Raw genomic sequence first — 16901 nt, 5'->3', positions numbered from 1 at the left:
ATGTCATGTTAAGTGAAAGAAACCAGACGCAAAAATGTATATATCGTATGATTACAATAATATGAAATATTCAGCATAAATAAATCCATACAGACAGAATGCAATTTGGTTGCCAGGTGCTGAAGGAGGGGATTAGGAAGAAATGGCTTAATGGGTAAGGGGTTTCACGCTGGGGTGATGGACATGCTTCAGAACTAGACTGAAGTGGTGTCTATACAACATTGTGAATGTACTAAATGTCACTAAATTTTTCACTTTAAAATAGTTAATTTTATGTGAAGTTCACCTCAATAAGTTACTTTTTAAAAACAATTAAAAATAATGTATTTCCCTGGAAAAAAGTTTTTGATACATAAAAGATTTTATTGCTGAAAGGTACCTGCTAACTCAGTAATTCACACACCTCATTTCTGTAGGTAAGGAAACTGCTCAAAGTCTGAAATAGGATGAATGTCATCTAGTTGTTTGTTTTCTATTCCTTTACAGCAGGAGGAAACATGATGGAGCTAATTTCTTGAACAATCTGTAAATGCTTTTTATTCTGGAAAAACTGTAGAGGGGAATTATTTTAAATGTTCTCTTCAGAATCAAGAATACAGATTCTCCACTCATTCCATTGGTACATCTAAGACCCACCGGGACAATGACTGATTGGAGTAAACGGTTTTCATTTCTCATAGTTAACTCTTGTTTACCTGATGCAGATGCATAGTTCACTCACCCTGATAGAGATAAAAAAGACAAAAACGACAAAACACCTAAAGTAATTATCTCTATCTGGTTTTAGAAAGTTTTTTTTTGGTCTAGAAAATGCCCAAGACATTTACTCCAAACAAATTAGATAAAGCCAGTCTGCAGGACTCATTCTACCCTCTCTCCCCTGGAGTCCTTTTCCTTTTTCCTGTTTTCCTGTTTTCTCTCCCTCATCCTCTGCATCTCCCCAACCACACTCTGAATTTTGGTAAAACACAAAGACTGATCTTAAGACTCTGAAGATCTGTATTCTTTCTAAATAATGACCTCTTCCCTGGTTTTCATTTTTTTCCATTTTGCTACCTCTTCTTTGTTTATTCAAACACATACCTCAATATGGATTTTGTAAAGGTTTACTACAAGAATTATGAAATTAAAAATATAATTACAGGTTAGTATTAATATATTGCTTTAATTATATGAAAACTCTTCAAGTTGTTCTTCATGAGTTGGAATCTAATACCTAGTATGACTTAATCACTTGGCAATTAGTTTTGAACACTATCGTCTTAATAATTCCTTAAATCTATTTGAAGGCATTTTAACACTAGGTTAAGAGGTAATATAATAACAGCTATCCAAATATTCACATGAATGGTGCTTTTTAATAACTGTGGGATCTCAGATGTATAGCAGAGCTCCCATACAGTATTGCAAATAGACCAAAAAAAAAAAAAAAAAAAAAAGCTTTTGCCACGTGCCATGCTATGAACTGAATATTTGTGTTCCCTTCCCCCAAATTCATATGTTGAAGCCTAGTCCCCAGTGTGATGGTTTTAGGAGGTGGTGCCTTTGGGAGGTGATTAAATTATGAGGATGGAACCCTGATGTTGGGATTAGTGCCCTTAAAGAAGAGATACAAGAGAGATGATCTTTCTCTCCACCACCACGTGAGGGACAGCAGAAGGTGCCGTCTGCAGCCAGGCCCTCGTCCAGAACCCCGTCATGCTGCTACTCTGATCTCGAGCTTCCAGCCTCTAGAACCATGAGAAATAAATGTTGTTTAAGCCACTCAGTTATGGTATTTTTGCCATAGCACCCAAATTGACCAAGACACGCCTTTAAAAAAAAAAACTTTGACATCAGTGTGATGAATGTGTAAGAGCCACTAAATAATTTTGTCGGCTGTCCGCAAGAAAAATATAGTCTTGTCTCATGAAGAGCCAAGTTACTGGCAAAAGAAAGACCTTTCTTAAGGAACAGAGTTCTTTGTATATCTGTTGTCTTTACAGTAATAACAAGCTAAATTCTTCTGAGAACAAGGAGCCCTAAGTTTACCTTTCTTCCTCATTACCAAACTCATGATGTTTATTAAGCATCCTTTTCACAGATGTTCTCTTGCTAGATAACTCTACAAGACATCCCGGAAGAGAAACATCTGCTCTCCACATTTGGGAACACTGCTACTGATTTCATAACAGAAACCTCAGTCTCAGTCCAAACAATCGTAATACACATAGCCTCCAGTGTCACTGATGTGGCTGCGGCATGAAATGGAGGGGGAAATACTGAACCAGTTCTAGGTTGTGGCCTTAACTGATGTTGTATCTCAAATATAATGTCATTTTTCCTCAAACAGGATTCTACTAAAAAGAATCCAGGAGCAAATGTCAGTAGCTGACGATAACCCACAGATACCCTGCTTTGTGCTTCTGTACTTGACAAGGTCTATGGAGAAGAGACTGATTTCTGCATGAAGACAAAGTCATTTCCATTCAGTCTGAGAAAGAAGAAAACAAACAACAACTTCAGTAAATATTTATTAAGTATTGTATGAGTTTGCTCAGGCTATACCACCGACTAGATGGCTTTTCTCACAATTTATTTTCTCACAATTCTGGAGGTTATAGTCAAAGATGAAATTATTGGCAGGTTTGGCTTCTTCCAAATCCTCTTTGTAGATGGCTGTCTTCTCTACTTCTACACAGTCTTCCCTCTGAGTCCTGACCTTATAAGGACACCAGTCATATTAAATTAGGGCCCATTCTAATGGCCTCACTTTAACTTAGCTACCTCTTTAAAGGTTCTGGCTCCAAATATAGTCACATTCTGAAGTACTGGGGGTCAGGAATTTAATATAAGAATTTGGGGGAGAGGGGACAAAATTCAGCGCGTAACTACCGAAACACAAATCTGAAAAGAAATGAACCACTTTTTTTGCCTTGGGAGGTAAAACAGTGACAAACATGGCTCTGGACTTGATTCACATTCAAAAGAGGGAGCTGCACAGCCTACTATGAAAGCTCACCTGAGGAACACAGGGGCTTGTGCACTCACCCACGCACACACATGCACACACTCACCCATGGAGGCACACCCATGGACCTCCAGGAAGGCTCACACGGGCCCTCCCTCCTGGCCAGCCCATCTCTCAACGGTGTGACCACATTTCTGATGGTTCTTTCAGACACAGAGCCTCGGGACTCATTCTACTACGCAAGGGCATGGCACTGTTTGCTGCTTCCCAGAGTTCAACTCTGTAACAAGGTCCTTCTGGGAAGTCTGAAATTGGGTTTGTACTTGTCATTAAGAAAACCACATCCACTACATGAACAACTTTTCAATGTTCACCTCAGACTTGAGGTTTTACTTCTCCTTCCAGGGAAATGAAAGTGCCAAGAATGCCCCACTCCTTTAGTGAATACAACATATATTTTTAGAAAACAAAATGGGTTCTTTTCTAATTTGCTTCAGAAGGGATATAACCAGTTTGCATACTCATAGCTGTTCTTTCTATTTTTTCCAGAAATCTAAGAAAGTAAATAAATGTTCTTTCCTTTCAATTGAGTCCTTTCTAAAATCTAGGCACCATTTAATAGCTATAGTTTTTTCATCAGATTCCTCTCTCATGTTACATTTTCATGGTCTACGGCTGTAACTTTGATTTCTATACTGACGATCTCATTTCTCAACAATTCCTAGTCCCAGTAATCATTTTTACTTGAATAAATTATATAATCTTTTCTTTTGGTCAAATATTTCAGAATATCATGGTGTCCTAAGATGCCAAGAAATTGAGGACTGCGTTACTCAGGAAAGAGTTCGTTGTTTGTGGAGGCAGCTTTGCTGAATTAATTTGCCCTTAGCTGGTGGTGGCTGTAGACTCAAGTCCTCATGCACAGGGCAAGCCAAGCTCTACAACCAGAGTCTAAGATCTAAACTTACCAAACTTACGAGCTGTCATAAGGCAGAAACAAGTCGCTGAGCTCCCCACAGAAGGCTCTTCATAAATAAGAACTGAAGCAGAATCTGCATGACAGGATGCCAGTATTAGAGAATAGACTAAAGGGGGAGGAATGTTATCTCATCCACACATAGATTATAGGGAACACTCCTCCTGGGACTACAGATGTCATGAACTAATATGAGCTAAAAAATATGAGCTAAAAATTAGATGCTAGGTCGTTTAGGAAACTCAGATATAATGCCAAGAAAAAAGCCAAGTCTGAGAAAGTTGTGGTTGGCATACAAGACATTGGGAATACAGAAGCTTAGGTGAGGTTAGCTTGACCCCATAAGGGAAAAAACTGCAGATCCGGGGGGGGGGGGGGAATGGCTGGAGAAGGAAATTCAAATGTTGATAGGAGAGAAGAAAGATGGGCTAGAGTAAGGTAAGACCCTGAAGTATGAGAGGGAACACCCCTAGCCAATCGCATCCTGTTTCTGCGTTATTTCTCCTAATATTCTACAAACTCGTGCTTGCCCAAACATCCTTTGGAAAGCCCTCTACTCCCCTAGTCCATGGACATCAAATTCATTACTAACTTGTTCTAGTTTTGTTATTTGACCATTCCTAGTCAATCCTGTGTTGTTTTCTTAGTTGCCAATTTTTACCTATCTTTTCAGAATTGTTCTTGGGCTCAGTGGCCGCATTCCATCTTTCCCACAGGCTTCTTTGAAATGTAGGCAGAACTATGAGTTTGTTTGGGTTTCCAGGCTGGTTTCTCTATTGCAGTCCTGTGCTCACCTCACTGGGAACATCTAGGGTGACATGACATGCATTTGATTTCTTAGGGACTTCCCTCCACACTTCAGTCATTAGTCCCTTTTAAAGTACCTCCTATAGGGTCATTGGAAATGTCATATCCCCAAAACAATTCCCTTATAGATTTCTCTTAATGTATTTATTTTTCTCCAAAGTTTGTCAATTCAACATCCATCTGTCTTTTTTTTTATTGGTTAACATTTAAATCCCCTACAGAGAAATTCAACAATCAGTTAGGCAAGTCCAAAGTTTATCATGATTTGCTTTTAGCTAAACATGATGTTCGCTTGTTCATGTGATGGTGTGACGCCCCATTATTGCTTCATGTGCCTCGCTGTCAGTCTTGTGAAGATCGTCAGAAGAAAGCATCCATCTCCTCCCAGTTGCCATGGCCAGACTTTGCCCCTTCAACAATAGCATTTCATCCTTCTCTCCTGACATTTGCAGCTAAATTTTCTTCACAATGTTTCCACCAATTCAACTTGCCAACATACTACATAAGTCTTCCACACCTGTTATTTAATACATATATTTTGATCCAGGTAAGTGCTTTTTTTATCTAGGTACCAGTCATGAATCCCAGTCCAAGCCATTAGTAATACCATAACATTGTATGTATGTTGTCCCAGTTTAAATGTAATTTTCTTTCTATTCCTTGTGCATCATTTTTATATATAGACACTTAAAATTATAAGTGCTCTTCCAAATTATTTTCTTAATTATTCTTTTTGGCTGAGAACTACCAGTTATTTCCTATGCCTCATTTCTTTTTCCTTGTCACCGCTATTGACTTTCATAGTAAGAGTCTTAACACTTTTATCTGAGTCTTTTTCATTCCTCTCTCAAGCATCTCTAGTTTTAATCCTCTAAATTAAATTAATGAATTGCCTACTACCCCAAACCCTCTGACACCTGACCCCCTAGTAGATGCTCACTGTTCTCCTATCCTACACTAAGATTCACTGCAGATGTATCTCTGAGCTTGGAACTTGATGACCTTGAAAATGCAGAATGGGTGTTTTTATCTACAGCCACATTTCTTCTCACATGCGGAAACTGCTCATCTTTTACCACATGGAAAGGCTGCAGAAACAGATGGCCTGTCTTGGACACCACCTGGTGCTCAGACTTTCTTGCTTAGAATTATGTTTTATAGGAATGAGGAAAAAATACAGCAAAACATCTAAAGCCCTGCAAACATAAGCAGAGGCCTCTATAAATACCAGTCATATTGTTGTTTGCAGCACAATTTATTATCTGGTCATAGTATTTGGGTACATTTATAGGTATTGATTTAACACCATTGTGACCACTCTTGAGACAGAGCAACGCAAAAGAAAAACTTCAAAATGTGCAAGAGCAATAAATATCAAACTTTCTGATCTAAAGTGTATAAATATAAAATATCAGTCATTTCTGGAAACATTTTAAGAAAATCCAGCAACCACACGTCCATGAGTAGGTGTCTGGTGTTGACAGTCAGTGCTAATCTTCAGAACACATCACCTCAGATCCAGCACGATTATTTTTATATCTTTTACCAATACATGTTTGCATATCTAGGAAAGAAAAAATTGGCTTTATATCATAATGTTTTACTTGATTCTCTTTAGGGGGAGAATATAAATTTTCTAATTTTAAAATACATCTAATTTTAAAAATACTTCCAATCAGAACAAATAAAATCATGTTCATCCATTTTCAACAAGAAAGTATTTACAGTGGTTGCCAAGTAATTTTCATTTTAAATACATATTAACTTCAAATAATGTCTCTCAGATGTTACAGCCAGAAAACCACCAAGGAAGTAATTAGAAAGAAAAGATGTAGTCAAATACTGTTTCTTTTGGGCTATATGAAGCTAATTCGGAAGTATGATTACAGTTTTCATTGAATATCTGTTAAAAAATTAATGTGGCCATATCAAGTGGGAATCATTCACGAGACATGTAAAGACATTTTCCTTAATAGCTGTTTGCTTACTTGGAATCTGAAGAAAATTATATTTAAGTATCACACAGATAACATAAATAGAAAGGTAACTTAAGGCATAGTTTACTCTCCTAGAGAAATACTGGCATTCTCTTGTAAATAAAATAATAGTGAGAAGAAATCAGAATTACAAAGATCGATTAATTTTCTGGATAATAAAACTCGAAACTAAACAGTACAATGTTTTATCCCTTATTATACTGCTGGTGAAAAAAATTAGAAAAGAAGAAGTAAAAAAATAAAGATTTGCAAAGAATAACCAACGCTGTCTACTCACACTGAACAGCTTGGGGTCCTTGGTGTGTGGATGAAAGCCCTTCTTTTTACAAGCGGAGACTTCAAGCATTCCAGCATTGGTAAGCCTGAAGATGCCAGTGCTAAGTTTCAGGGGGAAATAATTAAGAATCATTTTGGCTTTCCAGATGCTTTATTTGAATGACACAAGCATACATATTCCTCAAATGGGAAGGATGAAGAAGCCATAACAAAGAATTCTGCCATGATTTTTTGAACCAGTCTTGTGATGACTGGCCTAGCGAGACCAGTGCTGTTCCAAGCACCTGAAGGGAAGAGGGCAGCTGAAGTGCTGTGTGAGACCACAGAGGCAAAGTGGAGGCCCCATGGAGGAAATTACAAGTTGAGGATATTTCTAATTTTTCTAGTAATGCAAATAGTGGTGACAGCATCAGCAAATATTTATGGAGAGCTGGCTGTAGTGCTAAGCCCTTTACAAAGACTATCTTCTAGTTTTATCCTCGCATCAATTGGTGATGGGCATGTATCAGGGATGAAGAGGTTGAGCCTCAAGGTAGTCAGGTATCCTGCTAAACACACCACTTGAGGGTGAAGACAAGATTCCTATAAGTTTATTTGACTCCTCTGCTTACAATCACTCTACAATAATCATTGTGTTCCAAACTAGAAAAGTGCTGGAGGAATCAAGCTAAGACTGGAAGTTTTCCTACAATAGGAAATAATGCAGTAGAACTAAGATCTCAAATGGCAAACTGGAATAACATCCAGTTCATCCACTTTAAGGTCATGCTAACTGAAGAAAGAGAACCCAAAATTCGACCACTGAACAGGCCTTAAAAAGCAAAACTGCAAAGCTGCAGGTACAGGGAGCCGGCTATCACCATCCTCTTTTTCCCAAGAGCATGGTATGTCTGCCTAGTACCTAGGTGTCACAACCTGGTGCGTGGACACATGAACGCAGCAGCCCCAGTCGCACCCTTACGTGCCTTCCCTCAATCTTTACACTTACTCTTTATGCTTTGGTGAACACACAATGGCAATCGCCTCCGGCAACATGAGCTGATAGGAACAGTGTGTGTGAAGATCAACACTGGACAAGAACGCAGTTTGGGTTGGATGTGTCTATGAAAAGAAAAGAGGAAAGACGATCTTATTGGAGTAGATGAGTCTTGGCCAAGGACACAGCCCATTCCAAGAAAAAACTCTAGTTATTTTCTTTTTCTTCTTATCATCATTAATACAAAATTTTTAAATGTCTTGCTGATGACATACTCCCTCCCTTTTTGTATCTTTGGAATAACTACAAGTTTGGGAAGAGGTTCTTGGGAGTGTTTATGACCTTTCTGTATACTGGGAAAGACAGAACTGGAAATTAATTTGCCAGAAGTTTTAAACTGATTCTCATTTGATCATCACAACTCATCTAGGAGATACTTATATCATTATCTTAATTTTACATACTAGGATCCTGAGGCTCCTTCAAGTAACTTGCCCGCGGGCAAACAGCTGGTCAGGAGCAGAGCTGTGACTGGAAACCCTGAGATATTTTGTACAAAACCATGGATGCAAAGGAAAGTTTAACTAAATTTACCACTGCTGCTGTATATCCTTTTGTGGATCTCCATTTCCTCTAAGTAAGAGAATCAAATTCTCCAAATTACTGAAGGTGTTTGGGACATATCGTGAAAAGTGAATAAATACCCATGTGATGAAAAGGAAGGAACTATAAATAAATAAAAAAAAATAACCACCAGGTTCTTGACTATATACAAACTTGTACTTATGAGGGACAAAGCAGAAGTTCATAGTTAAATATGAAAAATATACGCACCCCTAATGATTTTAAAATTCACAGTCGACTCCAATTACCCTTGAAAAAGGAATGTGACTGTTTAAATCATGAAATCAAGGTCCTTTTCATGCACTATCTGGGTCCTGGCTCTGTCACTCACTAGCTTTATGACACTGAGGATTTTCTAACCTCCTCATGCCCATTTTATCAACTGGAAAACACGGATAATTATTTTCTTCATGGGACTGTTATGAAAATTAAATGAGACAATCCATGTAAAATTCTTAGCACATAAAAAGGAATTAAAACCATTAGCTGTTAGTACTGCTGTGTTATTTCTGTTGTTCTTTTAATGTTGTCATTATTAATTAAGGACACAGGCCCATAGAAATAGCTGTATGCCTTCACACACAACTATGGTCTGTTGAAGAAATGTTAAGATTTTAAAACGCTTTTCTATCTTATTTACTAGAATGAAAATAAATTCATTAATATCTATTTACAGAAAGATAAATGTTCTGAAAGGGAAAAAATGACTCTTGGTCTGCAGAGATGTAGATCAGCTGAGGAATGGAAATTATCTTAATTTTTAAAACCCAAATCTTTAGTCAAAGTATGAGTGGGAGGTTCTGACTGTTATCTAATTCAATGAAAACCTTCTCTTAGTACACAGAACTCTCTATGTCTTGCTGAGAATGTAAGAAGTGTTCAAAGGAAGTCTAGTGTCGTGGACATGGCAGCAGGTTGTCAAATAATAAATGTCTACCTATCGATTTCTTTCCAGGCTAAATGCACATCAGAAGATATTCTGAGCCCTTCATTTCTACCAAGGGGAATATCACTTCTGCTCCATAAGGACAAGTCTCCCATGGGAGAATGGTGCTTTCCCCACCCACCTCCTCTACGGAAATAAAAACGATGATGATGATGAGGAGGAGGATGATGATAGCAGATGTCATTTACTGCAATTGAATCAGGTGTCAGGCACGGAACTAATCACTTTCCATGAATGATCTCATTTAATTCTTATAACAAGATAAGTGCTAATATTATCCTTATTTTGCAGATGAGGAAACTGAGCTAACCAGAAGAGTCATACGGCGAGTTAAGCTGAGAAGTCTAAACTCAAATCCAGATCTGTCTGATTCTGATTCAGCCCTTCTTTCCTATGACTAATTTATATCTGAAAAAAGTTAGCTCAGGAATTTGTTGCTATTATTATGCCAATAAAAATCATCACGAAAAGTTATTACAACCCTGATGTTTAGGCATACAACATTCTAGTGTTTTCGTTGAACCACAATTTGCTATGATGAAATAAACAAAAAGCAAAATCCCAGACCATCTAGAATTGTGCCTAATTCATTATTTAAATGATTTAACTTCATTATTGCACATTTTATACACAGTCATAAGAGAAAAACTTTTATTTCTAATTTGGGAAATGTCCTATAAGATAAACTAACATCGACTTTTCAATATAATTGAATTTAACAAATTGTCAATTCTTTCTAAGTTTATGTTACAATTTCCTTGCTACTATTTTTTTTCTTTTTTTGCTTTAAAATGCATTCTTGTTACAGAAAATCAGGTCAAACTAAATAAGGCCTTTAAAAGTCAGCAACTTCTAAGCAAACAGTAAGGCACATTACTTACTGTTAAGTAAAACAAATAGACATATGGAAAGTTTTGCAAACTCTTCATTATAAACAATTTCTTGTATTTGAGAGGCAGTTTATACTTTTCAAAAGGCTTTCAAACCTGGTATCTTGTTTACAGCTCACACAAATCTGGTGAGGGAGAGAAGGTTTGCATTAGCCTCACTTGGTCAATGAGGAAACCTAGAAACAAGGAGGTTAGCAGTCCTGACCAAGGGCACACGGCAATTTACAGCAAAGCTGGGGCGAAGTTTCCTTTACCCTCCTAAATCACAGAACACCAAACACTTGGTGATTGTGTGTGTGTGTGTGTGTGTGTGTGTGTGTCTGTGTCTGTGTGTGTGTCTGTGTCTGTTTCTGTGTGTGTTTGTAGGAGTTGGTGTGGATGTGTGTCCTGCTCCTACTCAGTACTTCTCTATAAAATAAGTAAAATAAAAAATGATCACTTATCATTCTTCAGGGGTTGTTGAAGGTCCCCAGGATGTCCTGGAAACCCTGGCCAGCATCTCATGACAGTGGGACGATCTGTCCCTACCCCCAGCCCAGATGTGTGAGACTGCATGAAAAAATGTCCCCTGGATAGCTTAAACCAAGGATAGGAAAAGTTGAGTATTATCACTAAAATCAACAGCCACAATATTCTGAGTCCCTGGAAAAATGTGCTAAGAAATTTTAACACTCGCCATCACCTGAAGTCAATTATTATGATCCCTGTTTTACAAATATAAAGCTGATGCTTGGATTGCTTAAATAACTTGTCAATATTTCTGTAATGAATTCTTAGCCGAGCTGAGATTTCAACTCATGTATTTTAATTCCTAAGCTCTTTCTTGCTCCTGGTAAATGTTTGAACCCAATATTTTTTACTTCATCCACTTGGTCCTACGACGTGGCTGTTTATCCTCAGCCTTATAGGAGGTGCAGTGGAGTGTACGGTCCCTATCTGATATGTACAAATACCTGTTTAAAAGAAACATTTTCCAAAATTTTCATAAAATAATCTCATAACAACAGGAAAGAGAACATTAATAACTGTCTAGTCAAATTAGTTAAAAATGTGACTAGGCCATCATTACACTATGTAAAATCATTAAAACAAGTCACTAATTTCCATATGTCTCTCCCTCTCCTAACTTTGCATAGTAGAAAAAAGTATAATAGCTCTCTGCAAATTCAGATTTGACAGATTTAGACATGACCTACCATTGAAGAAAATGCTTTAATATGATGACATTACGCTTGAAAAAACTGAAAAGAAACTATTTAAATGAAACTGAATTTCCTCAAGAAGGAAAACGGCATGCCACATACCAAAAAAATGAAACAAAAACAAAACCTGAGACTCAAAAGGTCAAACGTACATGGATCCAACCCAGAGTGAGGAGATCATGTTGATCTTGAACACTGAATAATTCTTCTACATTCTCCACGTCACAATAGTCTGGTCCTGCAGACTGCTTTGGCACAATTACGTGGGTAATAGTAAATTCATTATGCGTCTAAAAAACAATTAGCAAAAAGAATAATCTGACAGAGGGGGAAAAAAACATCTGATAGAAAAGGGGGAAAAAAATCCTGAATAGAAAGGGCAGTATTTTGCTCCAAGACTAGAGTCCCGTCACTTGCATTATCACCCTCTCACCCCCCCATCACAATGCAAAAACAAAGTCCCAAACAGGAAGATGAATTATTTGTCAAAAATCTCAGTCAGTTGTTTGGAACTTGAAACCCGTTTTCACAGTGAAAAGAAATGTACTATAAACAGAAATTAGCCCATGGAAGTTGAGTTAACAAATAACGTGTGATATATTACCTCTGCAATGGAAAAATCAGAACAAAATAATGGCAGGTTTATTTGAAGCGGGAGTTCCTAGTTAAATAATTCCGTGGTGTTACTGAAAGATATTTCTAAAGTTCGTAGAGGTTAATGATCTTGTTTTTATTTTATTAATTATATTTATTTTCACTTCAAGACTTGAAACTTTCTTCTACCATAGGAGGACTCACTGGAGTTTTCCATAATTAAGGTAATTTGCAATTAGATCAAGAGAAAGGAAAAATAAATTACCGCCCTCAGGTAAAAGAGCTGAAAAGATAAGGTAGTGAAGTGGTGGTAGGATTCTTAAGTAAGAGATATTTGTGCTGTGAGTAGCTAGCTGCCCATCCCTCCACAGCACGTCCTCTTAGGGCTTAGAAGCAGTAAGACTCCTCTCTAGTCTCAGGGTTTTCCTGCGAACTGGGCACTCTTCCTTCAGCCTTCATTACAACTCTTCCCTCCATCCTACCCTCTCCTCCAAGCTAACTTGATGCATTCTTCAGGCCTAGTGTAAACATCGCTTTTCAGGGAAGCCCTTCTTGACCCTCCCAGATAAGGTAAGTTTCTTAGTTAAACATTCCCATGATACCCTACTCTTCCATTAGAGCACTCAGCCCCATTTATGATTAATCATCCATCTGCTTCATTACAAACATTGTGTACAGGCCATGTGGCAAAGACTGTGGCTGTTGTAAGCTACTGAAAGCCAACACCTAGCACAGTGTCTGGCACATATAGGTACTAAGTAAATGTTTGTCTGATGAAGGAAGGAAGGCAGGAGGGAAGGCAGGAAGGAAGGGAGGAAACGATGAAGGGAAGAAGGAATTAAACTAAGGTCAACATATGGTCCTTGGGAGGAAGCATCCATAGCACACTGCCCCCTTGATAAATAAGGCGGCTGTGGGGAGGAAACAGCAGGTCATTTTCCTGTGCTTATCATCTACACTTCCTCTCTCCTAGAGGAAAAGTGACGATGCAACACTGGAATACAGTAGGAGAACATGTGTGAAATAAAACATATTATGTTTTCAATAAAAGAACAGTTCCCAAGCTCAATGTTTAGGACTGAAAATGTGCCTGGACCTAAAAATATAGACTGATACCCGAAAGAGACTATGAAAGGGCACTGCCAAAGAAACATTACTCATTTTTTCTTACAAGGGGGGAATTAAATGCATCGTCTCTCTTTAATTTCCTTCTACTTCGGCACTGTCTTTCATCGGACATTCCTGATAAAATCTCCCATACGTAAATATGGCCTGCGTTATATAACATTTCAGTTTGTTGAAACTACTGCCTTAAAGAAAATAACAAAATGCTAGGTTCATTCCACACATGTCTGCAAAAGGATGGCAAGATGATATCTGCCACCGATAAAAACAAGTAGAGTAAGTTATATGAATGTATGAAAAACTAACAATTTCCAAAAAAAGTGATTTAGAAAACTAGATGGTTTTAGAAATCTGAACACCTGTAATCCACCATTTTTTTAAACAAAGATTTAATCTGTGCTTTAATTCTTTACAACAAGCTATTATAACATCCCTGAAATTTTATAATCCATTTTCTAAGATAATTCCATGAATAATGACAATAGTTAAATAAAATTAACCCATGTTAATTCCATAATGTTTACAACTTTAATGATGCTTTTATTCTGTTCTGCTTAACACGAGGACGTCAGTACTTTTCACAGTTTCCTGTACAGAGAGTTATGAAACAAAGACCATACCAGTTTTCCACAGAGTATTCCACAGGTTTCTATTCCTCTCACTGTATTAGATTCTGCCAGCAGCAGAAATTTGTGGCAAAGATCTCTTGATAAAACTACACATCGCAGTCCTTCAACCACCAAATCTAAGAAACAGAAAAGGGAGAAGAAGCTAAAAAAACAAATATTACATCTCATTCTTCAAATCTGTTTTCAGCAAGTGACTGCAAGTAAATATAACTATAAAAAATGAAATTATCAGATGCTTCACTTTCCACGTGATAGTTTAAAACTCTTAAAAGTAAGTGTTGACTAGAAAGAAGGTAAAATTACCCTTTGCATATAAATTATTTTATGAACAAGTGGCAAAGCACAAATACCTTTATATCTTTGTGCTCCAGATCAACTACTTACAAGTATGTGTGAGTTTCCTTTTGGCACAAAGCAGATATACTGTTAAGTGCATTGGCTGCATAGAACACATCTCATATATCCTATTAAGACATAGGATGAGTATTCTTTATTGCATTTCCCGTACGTTACTTATATCTTTATGAAAGTTGGCGATAATCAAGTAAAAGGATGTTTTCAAGAATAATTAGCAGTAGAGTAATTTATAAAATGTTGGCCTATTGTAACTCTTTTAAAGTAAATGAAAAAAACAAAATCAGCTGACAGTGTCTGCTGGGAAGAATTCCGCATTTGATTTTGAAAACTTGCCAGCACTGACATAGCAGTAACCGAGCTGCACTAATTGTTGGCAGAAACACATAATCCACTTGGGGTTAACTATCCATGTGTACAAGATCCTCCTGGCCCAGGGAAATGCTAACCATTTTAATTCAAATTGCTGAGCAAAATTCTAGACAAACAAGTTTTTCAACATCTTTCCCATGGGTTTACCTTTAAGATTCATGTGTTTCTTGGTTAAAATACATGAAAGAAAAAATGTTTGGAATTCTTTTTAAACCTCTATACCATGACTAAATACAGTTCCGTTTATTATAGAGTCTGCTTGATCAGAGGACAAAGCGAAATGTTTCCTGAATTTTAAGGTACATATAGTAAAAGCCACATGGTACTGAAAGACTAGTTCTGTGTACATGTACACACGTGGAGGGGTCCTACCACAATTGATAATGAAATGAGGCGAGCCTTCCCAGATGTTCCAAAAATATGGTTTCACTAGAAGAGATTTAATATCTTACAAGGACACATTTATTCACTTACTTTGAACAGCACTTAGAGTGGCAGCTGGCTTTAAGGCCCTGTTGACAGGAGGAGAGTGGCTAGCGTAATTGGTTGCATCACTTGTATTAGGTTGATCGGCAAATACATTCAGCAAGGAATTGTTCTGGTGTGTGGAAAAGCAGGACAAAGCACTGCCATCGATCTGCTCAGACAGCGCTGGGGTTTCCTGGCTTCGCATCTGACCTCGGGCTAATTCTTGCTTCTTGAGCTGATCTTCAAAAAACAGGAATTGCTCTGTTTCTAGCTGCTGCTGGCGCATCTGAGCGATTCGCTTTCTTTCTGCCTCTATCAATCTCTGATGCTCCAGTTTTTTGAGAATTTCGGCTTTATATTTGTTCTAAAAAAATGTGGATGCCGAAATAAAAGGTTAGTTCCCAAGGCAAAGATATCAAACTGAGATCAGACATTCAATCTCTAGAAAACAGAGAGACACACACCTAGATACTATAATCTGCCCACAGAGACACTCATATGACAGTGAGGAAAATATATAACATCATGGCAAAAGCCCCTTAATCTGATTCAGGCAGCAGTTCTAAATCCACTCATATTTCATCAGAGACAGGCATGACAATCATGTTCCCTCCATTCCCCTGCACTTTGAAATATTAGAAAAATCAAGGTCAGGATGGTCTGCTAAGCCTGACCAACCAAATCATATGGGGCAGTATCTCAGAAACGGTTATATCATCCTAGACTGCACTGTCTAATATAGTAGCCACTAGCCATATATGGTGATTTAAATTTATTAAAATTAAATGAAATTAGAAATCCAGTTCCTCAGCCCTGCTAACCACATTTTAAGTCCCATGTGGCTAGTGGCTCCCATATCAAAGTGCCACATAGAACATTTCCATCATCACAGGAAGTTCTATTGGACAGTGCTGCCCTAGAATCCTTAGCATTCGACTCTAGAACCCTTACAGCTGGAACTTTATGGAGAAGGGGGATCACTAAGAAACGGTTCTCAAAATGTGGTCCAATCATCTTGTAGCAGACAAACCAGGAATTTTAAAATGAAAGATTCCTGAGTTCCCCAGTCTTCGCAAAAATATCTGGGCAGTATTAGGTGAGAAAACAGAAATGTTTAATAAGCTTCCCAAATGATTTTGATGAAAATTAGACTTCGGGAGCTAGCTACTTTAAGGCAGTGGGAGGAGAGACACTGCTTACAGCAGCACTTGGATATGCACATGAGCCACCCTGGGTCTTGTTACTGGCACCTTCTGATTCATCAGCTTTGGGGAGGAGGCGGAGAATCTACGTTTCCAATAAGCTCCCAGATGATACGGTTGCTGTCTGTAGCAAAGGCTTAAAGGTGTGTCTGTTCATCTTGCCTAGGCATAAAGGCTGCCACGCTATCTCCCCAGAGATTCTACGTGCCATACTGTTGTAGACTGTGAAGTCACAGGTATCACCAAAGGCAGACCGTGCAACAGCTGCTGAGGCCATTCCCCCCAAGGAGCTCCCGAGGAGGTGACCAGACACACTGCTGAGTGTAGACAGGAGCCTTAACTGGGCTTTTCTCTCCCTTGCTTTCTCTGAGCCTCCAAAATCATTCTTAGCTTCCTTAGTTCAAATCGAATCATCAGTATCCACACTTGAGGGAATCTTCTGATTTCCCTCTGTCAAAACATCTCACTCGAACCTGACTTCTGGCTCTGCCCTAAGAAAGTCGAGTTCTGTGA

The 16901-nt window shown here is 38.0% G+C and overlaps 1 protein-coding gene across 10 annotated transcripts in view; it reads right to left on the bottom strand.

The window, feature by feature from the left end:
* Positions 1-514: 514 nt before the first annotated feature.
* STAMBPL1 (STAM binding protein like 1) overlaps positions 515-16901 on the bottom strand; it is a 45538-nt gene continuing 29151 nt past the window's right edge. For 2 of the 10 annotated variants that reach the window (XM_016129216.2, XM_016129220.2), the window contains 6 exons: positions 15193-15550; positions 13984-14108; positions 11797-11934; positions 7995-8107; positions 7008-7107; positions 515-4002 (listed from right to left, as the gene is read on the bottom strand). In XM_016129216.2, coding sequence (XP_015984702.2) covers positions 3934-4002; positions 7008-7107; positions 7995-8107; positions 11797-11934; positions 13984-14108; positions 15193-15550 — 903 coding nt within the window. In that variant the 3' untranslated portion in view covers positions 515-3933. The other 8 variants (XM_016129217.2, XM_036223064.1, XM_036223065.1 and 5 more) reach the window with 8 other exon arrangements.

Source organism: Rousettus aegyptiacus, unplaced genomic scaffold (genome assembly GCF_014176215.1).
Source record: "Rousettus aegyptiacus isolate mRouAeg1 unplaced genomic scaffold, mRouAeg1.p scaffold_m13_p_6, whole genome shotgun sequence".
In the NCBI taxonomy this organism is placed as follows: Eukaryota; Metazoa; Chordata; class Mammalia; order Chiroptera; family Pteropodidae; genus Rousettus; species Rousettus aegyptiacus.
This window is presented reverse-complemented; position numbering and strand designations above follow the sequence as displayed.